The 14,470-nt window shown below is 42.8% G+C and overlaps 1 protein-coding gene across 1 annotated transcript in view; it reads left to right on the top strand.

Moving 5' to 3' along the window:
- The first annotated feature begins 8,963 nt into the window (after positions 1–8,963).
- The window catches only part of LOC122558545 (Y+L amino acid transporter 2-like), a 93,102-nt gene continuing 87,595 nt past the window's right edge, over positions 8,964–14,470 (top strand). Inside the window, exon 1 of the mRNA XM_043707254.1 lies at positions 8,964–9,378. Within this exon, the coding sequence (XP_043563189.1) occupies positions 8,970–9,378 (409 nt within the window). The 5' untranslated portion in view covers positions 8,964–8,969. The remainder of the gene's footprint in view (positions 9,379–14,470) is intronic.

Raw genomic sequence — 14,470 nt, 5'->3', positions numbered from 1 at the left:
GGTGAATGCTGAGTTTCTAAGTCCATTCAGTATCCTAACAACAGTAGGGTAGAAACCGTTACGAAACCGGCTGGTGCATTTGTACAGATTTCTGTACCTTCTCCCCGATGGTAGAAGTTATAGAAAAGCATTGCCGGGGTGGGATGGATCTTTGAGAATGTTGGTGGCCTTTCCTTGACAGCAGGCCTGGTAGATGGATTCTATAGATGGGAGGTTGGCCTTTGAGATTGTCTGGGCTGAGTTCACCACTCTCTGTAGCTGTCTCCGATCTTGAATGGTACCATACCAGATAGTGATACATCCAGACAAAATGCTCTTGATGGCGCATCTATAAAAGTTGGCAAGGGTATTCGCTGTCATGCCAAGTTTTCTCAGCTGCCTGAGGAAGAAGAGACATTGTTGGGCCTTTGTAACCAGTGAAGAGACCAAGAAAGATTGTTGTGGTTGACCACTCCCAGGAGCTTGACACTCTCCACTCATTCCACCTCTGTGCTTTTAATGTGTAGGGGGACATGACTAACATCCCACTGAAAGTCAATAATGAGTTCCTTGGTTTTGCAGGCTTGGTTCCTAGGTTGTTCTCACTGCACCATTTTTCCAGGTCTTCCACCTCCCATCTGTAGTCTATTTTGTCACCATCTGAGATTCGACTGACTATGGTGGTGTCATCAGCGAACTTGTAAATGGCATTTGTCTGGTATTTGGCGATGCAGTCATGGGTATACAGTGAGTACAGTAGGAGGCTGAATATGCTCCCTTGGGGCTCCAGTGTTGAGTGCTAGTGAGGATGAAATATTGCCCCAAATCTTCACTGGTTGTGGCCTGTGGGTCAGGAAACGGAGGATCCAGTTGCAGAGAGTGGGGCTTAGTCTAAGATCACTAAGTTTAGTAATCAGTCTCGAGGGGACAATAGTGCTGAAGGCCGAACTGTAGTCAATGGGTAGGATTCTTATGTAGCTGTTCTTGGTGTCAAGACATTCTAAGGAGCAGTGAAGGGCAAGTGATTGGGCATCTGACGTGGATCCGATAGGCAAATTGGAGTGGGTCATGAGTAGTGGGGAGGCTGGAGTTGATTAGTGCCATGACCAGCCTTTCAAAGCGTTTCATGGCCAGTGAAGTTAGGGCCACTGGGTGGTAGTCATTGAGACATGCTGCATGAGCCTTCTGAGGCACAGTGATGATGTTGGCCCTGTTGAAACAGGCAGGGACAGTGGCCTGCTGCAGGGGAAGGTTGAAGATGTCTAAGAAGACCTCTGCCAGGTTGATCTGTGCATGCTCTGAGTGTATAGCCTTGTGCTCCGTCTGGTCCCATCGCTTTCCTTGGATTTACACGAAGGAAAACTGATCTGACCTCTGATGCAGTGACTGTTGGGATAGGTTCGTCAGGATTTGTCGAATAGGTGTTACCTCCACTGAAATTCTGCTCAAAGCGAGGATAGAAGGTGTTGAGCCAATTTGGGTGGGATGTGTCATCGTCTGTTATCTTGCACTGTCTCTTTTTGGAACCTGTGATATCATTCAGTACTTGCCATATTCGCCAAGTGTTTGTCTGGGTCTCTAGTTTGGATCGGTATGGTCCTTGGCTGTCTTAATGGCCCTGCGAAGGTCATACTTGGATTCCTTATATTTCAGTTGATCTCCTATCTTAAAGGTAAAAACAATGACTGCAGATGCTGGAAACCAGATTCTGGATTAGTGGTGCTGGAAAAGCACAGCAGTTAAGGCAGCATCCGAGGAGCTGGAAAGTCGATGTTTCGGGCAAAAGCCCTTCATCAGGAATACAGGCCTCACACTTGGTTTTTAGCAGTTTCTGTATGTCCTGATTCATCCAATGAAGGCAGGCACGGTAAACATCTTCTTAACCATGGTTACGTGATGAAAATTTCAAAGAGTTATGTACATGAACCCATAGGTCTCTGTACTGCAACACTACCCTCCCATTAATTGTAAAGTCTTGCCTTTGTTTGTTTTACCAAAATGCAATACCTCACATTTATCCAAATTAAACTCCACCTACCTCATCAGCCCACTCCTCTAATTGAACAAGATCTCTTTGTAATCTTAAACGATCTTCTTCACTGTCTACTGTACCACCAATGTTGGTATCATAATTTATATAAATGACAAGCAAAAGCAGACCCAGACTGTCCTGCCCTCTTTCCCAAGAGTAGGTAACGTTTTGCTCCTTCAAAGTTTGTGAGAAGATTTGTAGCTCGGGTGCTCGTTGCTGTGGTTCTGTTCGCCGAGCTGGAAGTTTTTGTTGCAAACGTTTCGTCCCCTGTCTAGGTGACATCCTCAGTGTTTGGGAGCCTCCTGTGAAGCGCTTCTGTGGTGTTTCCTCCGGCATTTATAGTGGCCTATCCCATCCACAAACTCCATCAACAAACACATCGACCAGGACCCAATATACCGGCCACTATAGTGGACAGCTGAAACTGACAACCGGAAGCGGCAGGGACAGGCTACTATAAATGCCGGAGGAAACACCACAGAAGCGCTTCACAGGAGGCTCCCAAGCACTGAGGATGTCACCTAGACAGGGGACGAAACATTTGCAACAAAAACTTCCAGCTCGGCGAACAGAACCACAGTTTTGCTCCTTCCTGAGTAAGACCCTCTATATACTGCTTGAGGATACTTTCCTGAACACCCTTAATAAATTCTACCCCATCTAAGCTGTTTACACTCAGGCAGTCCCAGTCTATTTAAATCCCCTACTATGACAACTGTATTGTTCCTGCAAGTCTCCCCAGTCTCCCTACATATTTGTTCCTCTAATTCCAGTTGACTATTTGGGGGCATATAGTACAACGCCAATAATGTCAGCATTCCCTCTTATTTCTTCGCTCCACTCTCAAAGCCTCACTGGATGATCCTTCAGTTATTTCATCTCTGACTACTGCTATGATACTTGCCTGAAACAAAAATGCAAGGTCTCCTCTTTCTACTACCTCTCTCCTGCCTAAAGCACCTGTACTCTGGCACATTAAACTGCCAGTTCTGACCTTCCGTTAGCCACGTTTCTGTAATGGCTATAATATCCCAGTCCCACATACCTATCCACGCCCTGAGTTCATCAGCCTTACTTTGTCAGCTCTCTTGCATTGAAATAGATGCAATTTAATCCAACAAGCATTCCTTCCACACTGTCGTGTTCCGACTTGGCCTGTCTCTTCAACGTTTTATTTCTAATTATTGTATCTCCTTCCAGCCTCACACTTGCCTCCCTGCTGTTGAGGATCTTACCCCCATCCCCCAACAGACTAGTTTAAACCCTCCCTTGTAGCACCAGCAAACCTGGCCAGCAAGATATTGGTGCCCCTCCAGGTTTCAGGTGCAACCCGTCCCTCTTGAACAGGTTACCTCTGCCCAAGAAAAGATTCCAATGATCTAAAACTCTGAATCCCTACTCCCTGCACCAATTATTCAGCCACGCATTCATCTGCCATATTCTTCCCTTCTTACCCTCACTAGTACGTGGTACCCAGAAGTAATCAGAGATTACCACCATCGAGGTTCTGATTTTTAACTTTTTTCCAAGCTGTCTATAATCATTCTGTAGGACCTCATCTCTACTTCTACCTATGTTGTTTGTGTCAATATGCACAATGACTTCTGGCTGCTCACCCTCCCCCTTGAGAACACTCTGCAACCGCTCTGAGACATCTTGGACCCTGGCACCCAGGAGGCAGCACACCATCCTAGATTCCTGTTTGTGCCCACAGAATCTCCTGTCTGTCCCCCTAACTATTAAGTCTCCTATCACTAAGGTCCTGCTTACCATTTTCCTTTCCTGTTGTTCCCCCAGAGCCAGTTGCAGTGCCACCAACCTGGCCACTGTTGCTTTACCTTGAAAGGTCATCCTTCCCCAACGGTATCCAAAACAGTATACTTGTTTTCGAGGAGAATGGCAAGAGGGGATTCCTGCACTCTTTGCCTTTCCTAATGGTCACCCATCTCTACTCTCTGCCTGCACCTTAGTGTGATCACCTCACTAAAACTCTTATCTGTGAAGCGCTCAGCCTCTTGGGTGATCCTGAGTCCATCCAGATCTGGCTCCAGCTCCCTAACACTGTCTCCCAGGAGTTGTTTAAGGAGAATTTTCCAAATTAGCAGGGAGGACAGTGTTATGACACAGGGTAAACTCTCCTGCTTAATTTAAAACCAGCAACACAGAAAAGATTTATCCCGTGCAGTAATTTGTAAAACTTCAAGTGACCAAGAACTACGTAAAGTAAAAACTAACAACTTTATTTCTTAAAATAAAACAGAGAATAATTAACTAACCACTATTTACAAATTCTTTCTCTAATCTATCTATTACCTTCCTTTCTATAATACTAGACCAATAAAACTCCCAATTAAGATTTACAAAAACAACACTTCTTATCTCAAAACCAGGCAGCTGTAGATTCTTGTCTTTCTTCGGATCTTCCTGAGTCTTCTTTTCTCCTTGTCAGGAATTTCTGCATCACAGGGTACTAATCAAAAAGGTACTTTTAAGAGAGAGCTATTTTCAAGCAGTCTGTTTACATGCTGGGCCATAGCAGTTCTCCTCTCAACTGTTCAATTTTCCCTGGTCTCATACTCCAGAGCATCGGATTGTGTCATTGGCTTTTAAGATTGTCAATATACTCAATTCAAACTTGGTTGAAGTTTGTTATGTTTCGGGTACAATTTATACTGATTGGCCAAATTCGAATTTGTTTTTGTCTCCAAACAACGAACTAATCGAGTTGTACGACCCAGTTCTACATTGTTACCCTTTTGAGAACACTTAGTACTGTGTCTGGTAGTTCTGCTGCTTTTAACTCTCCTATACCCACATCTTCATAACAGAAGTCATACTAACATCAGTGTCCTCGAAGGAGCCAGTAGCATTAGCATCATCATAATCAGCTGGACTGGTCATGTCTTAGCTTGTCCGAGTTCCGACTACCAAAGCAAATCTTCTCCCAGCTCAAGGAAATCACCTGAATGAGAGGAGGACAAAGGAATCATTACAAAGACTCCCTAAAGGCCTTCCTCAAGATGTTAACACGTAGAAGATTCTTGTTTATAAGAAACTGACTTGGAGTGTTGGGACACTGTGTCCCTGTGTAAAAGGACATTTCTCTGAGAACGTCTGTCAAGAAGAGGGAATTACAGAAGAGGAACCAGAAATACAAATGTCAGCGATCTTGAGGCCATGGATCAATTCCACCTTCCAGAACCACCCTCCAAATGTGTAGTCAGAGATGGGGCTTTAGGATTGGGCTGATTAGCCACATAAAGACTCAGAGAACCCGTGACCAGTGACATGGAATTTCCTAGGTGGACTCATTAGTGAGTGTTTGCTAAAAATGAATGAAGTGGGGGTTGCAACTTCTATATTTTTGGTCCTCAATTGCTACAGAAAACATCATTTGCTTTCTAGAAATGGAGTGAATAAACCAGAGGCAATGGCGAGATTTTGAAAATTAGGAGTGGGTTGGGGTGTGTGTCTGTGGGTTTGGAACATTCTAAAGAAAATAAAAGTCTGATATGACAGGTAACTCATTGGTGAGCATTTTCACATCTAAATTAGGGAGTTTAACATAATACTTTTCTAATGCAGCTGCAGAATGGGAGTTGATGGACTCCACGTGTAATCCATGGCAACCAGGACGGCAGTAAGTGTGTGTGGTTTTAAGTCTGGCTCAGGTTAATTATTTGGGGGTCAAGCTTCAGACACTTCAGTTCACCAGAGAAGAAAATAGTTACCTGGATACTTTGTTCCAGAAGGCAATCACACTAATTCAGTTCAGGTTTTCATTTTTGGTCTATAATCTGGGACAGGATGTTGTGAATGCTAGTGAGTACCAAGTTGGAAGGTTGGATCTGGGATGAGGTGGAGGCAGGGGAGATAAGGAAACTAGTGAAGTTGACGTTGATGCCATATGGTTGGGTGATTCCAAAGCGGAAGATGAGTCAATCTTCCTCCAGGCTTCGGGTGACTTGGATTTGGCGGTGAAGGAGGCCCTAACACCTCATTTTCACCATGGACATCCAGTCCCTGTACAAGTCCATCCGCTGTGGCAAAATCCTCCAATCCCTCCATTTCTGCCTCTCCAGCCAACCCAACCAGTATCCCTCCACCGACACACTCATTCGATTTGCGAAACTGGTCCTCACCCTCAACAATTTCTCCTTTGAATTTTCCCACATTCTCTACACTCCCCACCAACCCACCCTCCACTCTGGCACCTTCCCTTGCCACTGCAAGAGATATAAAACCTCTGTGCAGACCTCCCCTCTTCACCTTCGTCCAAGCCCCTAAAGAATCCCTTCACATCCAGCAGAGATTTTCCTGTCCATCCAAACACCTCATTTACTGTGTCCATTGCTTTTGATGTGGTCACCTCTACATTGGGGAGACGGGACACCAACTGGCAGAAAGTTTCAGGGAACATCTGTGGTACACACACACTAAACAACCTTACCACCCTATGGCCACCCACTTCAGCTCCCCTCTCACTCCACCAAGGACATGCAATGTTAACCTCACCAGTTTCCTCAACTCCTCTCCCCCACCTCATCCTAGATCCAACCCCAGTGTGACACTGTCCTCTTGAACTGTCCTACTTGTCCATCTTCCTTCCCACCTATCCACTCCACCCTCCCATCTGATCTATCACCTGCGTCTACCTATCGCCTTCCCAGCAACCTCACCCCTCGCCCACTCTCCTGTCTATCTCTCAAACCCCTCTCTGTCACCCCGGCCAACATTCCTGATGAAGGGCTTATGCCTGAAACGTTGACTCTCCTGCTCCTCGGATGCTGCCTGACCTGCTGCATTTTTCCAGCGCCACACTTTTCAAAATTGACAATTAGCCAAAAACTAAGATTGAGCCATTTGTGTTTAGGCAGAGTCTTCTGGTGGACCAAGTGTCCTAGCCACTTCCTACCATAACTTCAGTTTTTCACTCAAACCCCCACCTCATACATAATGATCGTATGGGGCTGAACCTTCGTCTTTTTTTTGCCAAGTCCAAATTGGATCAAGGTTTTTGGAAGGTTCTCGCTCGGAGACCTTGTGGGTTCTCTCACTGTATCTTGCCAAACTTGCCTCATTAATTACTGTTAGGCTGCCCATGACTGGTTGGCACAAAATGGCCCACAGCTATCCATGGCTACAGTAGATAGAGCATGAGGGAACATACTTGCTTAGTATAGTCTTTACAAGTAAAACAATAGCAGGACTGTCTTAAATGAGATTGAATGTGCAGCTGGCAAATGTTATCCATTGTGAAAAGCTTTGAGGAGAAAGATAAGAAAGTCTGTGAAAACATCCTGACCGTGTGTGGACCATCAGCTTGTCCATCTCTCTAAGATGCCCAGATAGCCAATGACAGAAGGATAACATAAGGCTGACCAGTAGTATCAAATGGAGTGGTGTGCTCTGTAAGTTTTAACTGTATATAATCTGAAGTTTTTATTTGTGAGAAAGTGAGGACTGCAGATGCTGGAGATCAGAGTCATAAAGTGTGGCACTGGAAAAGCACAGCCGGTCAGTTAGCGTCCGAGGAGCAGGAGAGTCGATGTTATGAGCATAAACTCTTCATCAGGAAGCTTTTATGTGCTTAACTGCAAAGAAAATCTGAAGTTGCAACAAAGTTGCACTAAAATAAAGTTGTAACTGAAGCTACCACAGGACGTGGACTCTCATTGGAAATTATGAGATCTAACAATTACCTACCTCGCTCCCAAAGTGTCTCTCACATTGGCACTCAACAGATATCCTAGAATTCACAGCATCCTTTGCACCTGTGCTATTATTAACAGTCTGTTCTGCATCCGAGCAAGCATTGTCAGATCATGGCTTCCTTCTGTGATTACTGACATTTACCCTTGACATGGCAAACAAGGGTAAATCAGTGCCCTGCTTTGCAGGAAGGCTGCAGACATGAGATTTCCATTTCCCCCAAAGCCAATACTGGAAACCATGATCTTGTACGCCTGATCTCAGGTTGCCACCTGCGTAAAAGCACTATCAGTCGTCTGGAGAAATGCCCAACACTGTAGTAAGAAGGTCAAAGTCCTTCTCTGCTGCACTACTGTAGGTGTCACCATCTTCATTTCTGATACCTCATACTCAGTCTATCTCTGCCACTCTACACCTTCCACCAAAGCTTATAACCTACCAGTTTCACTCCTGTTCATGGTGGATACAGAGAGTTTTGACATTGTGAATTTAATGGCAAAGGATTGGCATGACTTTTCATGGATGTATGAGGGGTGATTGGGGTAGGTCAGGACATGGGTTGGCATGAGTGAGCATTAGGCTGTTCGCAGACTATGAGGAAAATTGGGTAGTTAGCTTTAAGTTGCTATGAGAATGTGAAGGTGGGCAGGCAACTAGTAGGGTTGGTGAGGGAGTAGAAGTCTAAAATATAAGCAAATAATTGGAATAAATCCAGAAATCAAATTTAAGTTTTCCAATTCATCCTAGCATCCTGAGGAACAAACATCTGGGCAAAATAGTTTCAACAATGACAAAGTTCATTAACAAGCATTTAGTAAAAGTGAGATTAGCAAAAAATATTACATCCTTCATGGTTGTAAGAGTTTTACAGTGTTCTTGATTCCTTTGTACATGGCATAAGACTAGTTTTCTCTCTACATCCTTATAATTTAGTTTGGTTTTAGAACATAAATAAGAGTAAAGAATAATTGCTTACAATTTTGCAATTGTAAAAGTTCAGATGATGAGTAATGGAAGTGTGATCCAAAATAGCATGTATAAAATAATATAGAATACTCTGAAATTCTCATGTCACTTCTTTGTTTATGTCTTTCTAGGTTATCACTTCTCTGTGATATTATCTTTCAAGATGGATGAGGAACAAGCCAAAATGCAGCCAGTTCTATCCAATAATGATAATGCCTCTGATTTAAATGCAGACATTAAGCCGACAGAAGGTGTTGACCATTATACCCAAAGATCTTCAATGCAACTAAAAAGGAGAATTTCTTTAATTAATGGTATCACTCTATTAGTTGGAAACATTATTGGTTCAGGGATATTTGTGTCTCCAAGTGGTGTCCTAAACCACTGTGGCTCCTATGGTCTTTCCCTGATTATATGGACTGTTGGAGGCATTTTCTCATTCATTGGAGCCCTCTGTTTTGCTGAACTGGGTACAACTATCACAAAATCTGGTGCAGGCTATGCATACCTTTTGGAATCATTTGGTAGTTTAGTTGCTTTCCTTAAACTTTGGACATCCATACTTATTTTTGAGCCTGTTACACAGGCCATTATTGCCATCACCTTTGGCAACTACCTGGTGCAACCTATCTTCTTAAACTGTATGACGCCATATTTGGCAGAACGCCTAATTGCAGCTGCTTGCATCAGTAAGTATAATGTTACCATTTTTCTAACAATACAATATTAATTCTTAATTGAAATTAGATATTAAATTGTCATTAAAAATATCAATTATTATGTATAATAAACTAACTGGTTTTCTTATTGGCAGGCTGTTAATTCGAACAATGAATACTGTACTGAGTCATGGGAGTATTCCAATAACTTTGAGGTTGATGGTGAAAACAGAATTAATGGTTAATTAGAATCATAAAAAATAAACTTAAATATTAAATTGGCTTAAAAATCTCTGGAATTTTTAACATGACAAGACAAATTAAATATTAATAATCAGGGCCAGAGATTTACTTAACATAATAGGATAATTCACCATTAAACTTGTGTTTCTTTCAACAAGATGTAACTTTTTGTAAAGTTTTTTTGAACAGTCAATGAGTTTTATTTGACTTTCACCGGCATCCCCTTTGAAAGAGTGTAATAGTGCATGTATAACACTACAAGTTTCTGCTAGTTTGACAGTATTATGACAAAGGGAGAGGATTAGAGTGGTGCTGGAAAAGCATTGCATGTCAGGCAGCATCTGAGGAACAGGTATTATGACAAAGAAAATCTAGCCATTAAGATTAAATGAAGTAAGAAAAGGATGTTTGTAATAACTGTAACCCTTGTAATGCAATGGAATATAAAACAATTAATTCACGGGATTAGGGAAATGCTGGCTGGCCAGCATTAATTACCCTTGAATGGAGTGGTGAGCTGCCTTCCTGAACTGTTGTAGTCCATTTGCTATTATGTAGGGAGTTCCAGCATTTTGATTCAGAGACACTAAAGGAGGAGTGTAGTATTTCAAAATCTGGATGATGAGTACTGCAGCTTTGTAGATTATCTGCAGATATGGATGTTCCCATGTAGTAGCTGCTCTTGTCTTTTTAAATTTAAAGGTTGTGGGTTTCAAAGGTGCAGTCGAAGCAAATTTGGTGAATTTTTGCAATGCGTCTTGTAGATAGTGCACACTACTGCTACAAAATGACTGTGGCAGAGAGACCAAATGTTTGTGGATGTGGTGGCAATCAGGCAGGCTACCTTTCCTGGATGATATCAAACTTCTTGAATGTTGTCAGAGATGTATTCATCCAGGAAAGTGGGGGAAATATTCAAGCACTCTCCTTATGCCTTATAGTTGGTGGACGGGCTTTGAAAAGTCAGGTGGTGAGTTATTAATGGCAATATTCCTAGCCTCTGACATTCTCTTGTAACCATGGTGGTTGTATGGTTCAATTTCTGGTCAATGATAACTCAAAGGTGTTGATAATGGGAGAATTCAGTAATGGTAATGCCACTGAATGGCAAGGCATAGATTTTTTTCTTGTTGGAGATGGTCATTAACTGACACTTATGTAGTGCGATTACTATTTGTCAGTCCAAACCTGGATATCTCCAGATATTTGCTGCATTTGGGCATTGACTGCTTCGGTGACAGAGGATTCACAAATGATGCTGAACATTGTACAGTCCTGAGTGAACACCCCCACTTCTGACCTTATGATGGAGAGAAGATCATTGATGAAGCAGCTGAAGATGATTGAGTCAAGGACATTAAGGAACTTGAAGAAGTCCTGCAGAGCTGAGCTGATTGACCTCCATCCACAATCACCTTCCTTTCTGGCAGGTATGATTTCAATCAGTGGAGAGTTTTCCCTCAAATCTTATTGACTTCAGTTTTGTTAGAGCTCTTTGATACCACACTTGGTTAAATGGGGCCTTGATATCAAGGGCAGTCACTCTTACCTCACTTCTGGAATTCAACTCTTTTGTCCATATTTGGACCTGGATAGATATATGAATTGGAAAGGTTTGGAGGGATGTGGGTGAAATGCTGGCAAATGGGATTAGATCAGATTGGGATGTTTGGTCAGCATGGACGAGTAGGACCGAAGGATCTATTTCCGCGCTAAACAACTTTTTGATTCTATGGGTTATAATGATATCAAGAGCTAAATAAGTGGAGTCGTAATTTAATGTCAGTATCACAAGGCACTGTGAAGCAAGTGCTGCTTGATAGCACTGTTGATGACACCATCTATCACTTTACTGCTGATCGAGAGGAGATTGATGTGGTGGTAATTAGCAGGGTTGAATACTTTAATTTGAGTACAGGACACAGCTAGCAGTTTTCTACATATTTTCTTAGGTACCAGTGTTGTATCTGTACTAGAACAACTTAGCTGGATATGCAACATGTTCTGGAGCACAGATCTTCAGTACTATTGCAAGAATGTTGTCAGGGCCCGTAGTCTTTTCTTGTCCACTATCATTCACAACTAGATGTGAAAGGATTGCTGAACTTACACCTGATCCATTGATTGTGGAATTACTTTGCTCTGTCTATCACTTGCTCCTTATGTTATTTGGCATTCAAGTAGTCCTCGAGGAGAAAGTGAGGACTGCAGATGCTGGAGATCAGAGCTGAAAATGTGTTGCTGGAAAAGCGCAGCAGGTCAGGCAGCATCCAAGGAGCAGGAGAATCAACGTTTCGGGCATGAGCCCTTCTTCAGGAAGGGCTGAAGAAAGGCTTTCCTGAAGAAGGGCTCATGCCCGAAACGTCGATTCTCCTGCTCCTTGGATGCTGCCTGACCTGCTGCGCTTTTCCAGCAACACATTTTCAGCTCATTCAAGTAGTCCTGTATTGTAGTTTCAGAGTTTGCACATCATTTTTAGGTATGGTGCTGCTCCTCACATGTCCTCATGCACTCTTCGTTCAATCCCTTGGCTTAATGGCAATGGTAGCGTGGAATGATGTGCTGGACCATGAAGTGCAAACTGTGTTCAAGTACAATTCTGTTACTGCTGCTGACCCACAGTGCCTCATGGGTGCGCAGTCTTGAGTTGCTTAATCTGTTGAAGTCCCATTTAACATAATGATTGTGCCATATAGTACAATGAAGATGATTTTCAGTGTGAAGGCAGGGTTCGTTCTCCACAAGGACTGTACAGAATTCACTTTTACTGACACGGTCATGAACAAGTGAATCTGCAGCATGTTGTTTGGTAAGGATGAAGTCAAGATGTTTTTCCTTTTTCTTAGTTCCCTCTCTTCATTTGCAGCAGACCCAATCTAGCAGCTATGTCCTTTGGGACCCGACCAGTGCTGACAGTGGGGTTGTGCTGCAAGACAATTTTGGTGGTGGATGTTGATATTTCCCACCCAGAATACATTCTGTCCCCTTGCCCCCTCTGTGCTTCTTTCAAGTTGCAGCTCAACATGGGGAGTACAGATTCATTCACTGGACTGGAGGGTGGGCATATGTGATATTCAACATGTTTACCTTGATGCCATGAGACTTCACAATTTTTGGAGTTAATGTTGAGGGCTTCTAAGGCAAATTCCTTCCACAGTATATCACTTTTTCCAACTAATGCTGATTTGTCCTGCAGATTAGATTAGATTAGATTCCCTACAGCGGGAACAGGCCCTTCAGTCCAACAAGTCCAGAATGACCCTCCAAACAGTTACCCACCCAGACCGACTCCCCTACACTCTTTTTGGCCCTGACTAACTCATCTGACACTATAGGCAATTTAGCATGGCCAATTTACCTAATCTGCACATCTTTGGATTGTGGGAGGAAACCGGAGCACCTGGAGGAAACCCACACAGACATGGGAGAATATGCAAACTCCACACAGAAAGACCCCCTGGTGGGACTCGAACCAGGGTCCCTGGTGCTGTGAGGCAGCAGCGCTAACCACTGAGCCACCGTGCCACCCATAAAAAACGTTATTCAGTTTTTTGAAGAAATAACAAAGAGGATTGATGAGGGCAGAGCAGTGGACGTGATCTTTATGGCGCTGTGAGGCAGCAGTGCTAACCAGTGAGCTACCGTGCCGCCACAGGTGATGTAGAAGCAGCACTTCAAAAAGCTAGTGCTTCCAGATAAACCTGTTGGACTATAACCTGGTGTTGTGTGATTTTTAACTTCGTCTACCTTAATCCAACACCGGCATCATGGCTGTAATCTTGGTAAAGGAGATATCAAATTGTGTTGGATCAGTTAAAGCTCAAAATATTTTACAATTGAATTAATATTTTCTAAATTATGGTCACTATCGAATTGTAGGAATCGCAGCTACTAATGTACAGTCAACAAATTCCCCTAAACAGCTTTAAAGACCTTGGTTTTTTATATTTTTCTTTATTTTGGTTTGTTCACAAAAATGAGAAAAGTTCTGATATAAACCAGGAACTATGAAAAGAGTTGCTACACTTTTACAAATGAGTTACTGGATCTCTATGAGTTGTGTTTACACTGTTACTTTGTTCAAGCTGTGGGGGAAGATATCTCAGATACTATGGCACTGGGGTAAGTATGCGCAGTATTCAGAGACTGTAAGTTAGTTGTGCAATAAGGATCAGATGTAGTGGCCAGAAACCACTGACATGGCAACAACTCTGGCTGCTAGGAAGTGAATAACTTATGCCTGAATAATACAGGCAGAAGTTTTCCAATTGCAAATAAAACAAGATCTCTCTTGGTCTCTTCTCTTCAGTGAAGTAATAAAAATGTAGAAGATAGACAGCAATTCTCTTCCCTCAGTTTCTGTAAGCTGTTGCCTGGGACCAGAGGCTGAAAGATTGAACAATTAGTGTGTCAACTGCCCTGCGTCTAGATCTGAAAGGAGGCAGAAATAAGGAGACCAGAAGTCAGACAACCTCTGAAGAAACAAAACAATCAAACCCTGTAGAGTGGTGCCATTGAATTGTATTTGCCTAGTTATTTTTGCTTCACGAATAACATCCATGTTTGTGCCTATCTGCATTGGCTTATTGGTTTATTGGGGGCTTAAAAGCAGAGTTAGAGTTTCAGTAGTAGAGTTGCATGTTGATAATTCATATTTTTTTTGTTTGTCTGTGGCTAGAGCCTTGTAATAAATAGTAGTTCTTGTTAAGTACAGAAACCTAGTTAGTGTTTTCTGTTAACCTAAGTTTATCAGATAGGTAAATTGGGACTTTGATTAATTTGATTACATTCTTAATTTTTGTGATGGTGTCAGAGGGTGGGACTCGAGTATCTGCATACATTCTCAAATGATCATGCAGAGACATTGGGGGTTCCTCCA

Source organism: Chiloscyllium plagiosum, chromosome 17 (assembly GCF_004010195.1).
Source record: "Chiloscyllium plagiosum isolate BGI_BamShark_2017 chromosome 17, ASM401019v2, whole genome shotgun sequence".
In the NCBI taxonomy this organism is placed as follows: domain Eukaryota; kingdom Metazoa; phylum Chordata; class Chondrichthyes; order Orectolobiformes; family Hemiscylliidae; genus Chiloscyllium; species Chiloscyllium plagiosum.
The sequence above is the reverse complement of the archived record's forward strand: the minus strand, read 5'-3'. Positions and strand labels throughout refer to the sequence as shown.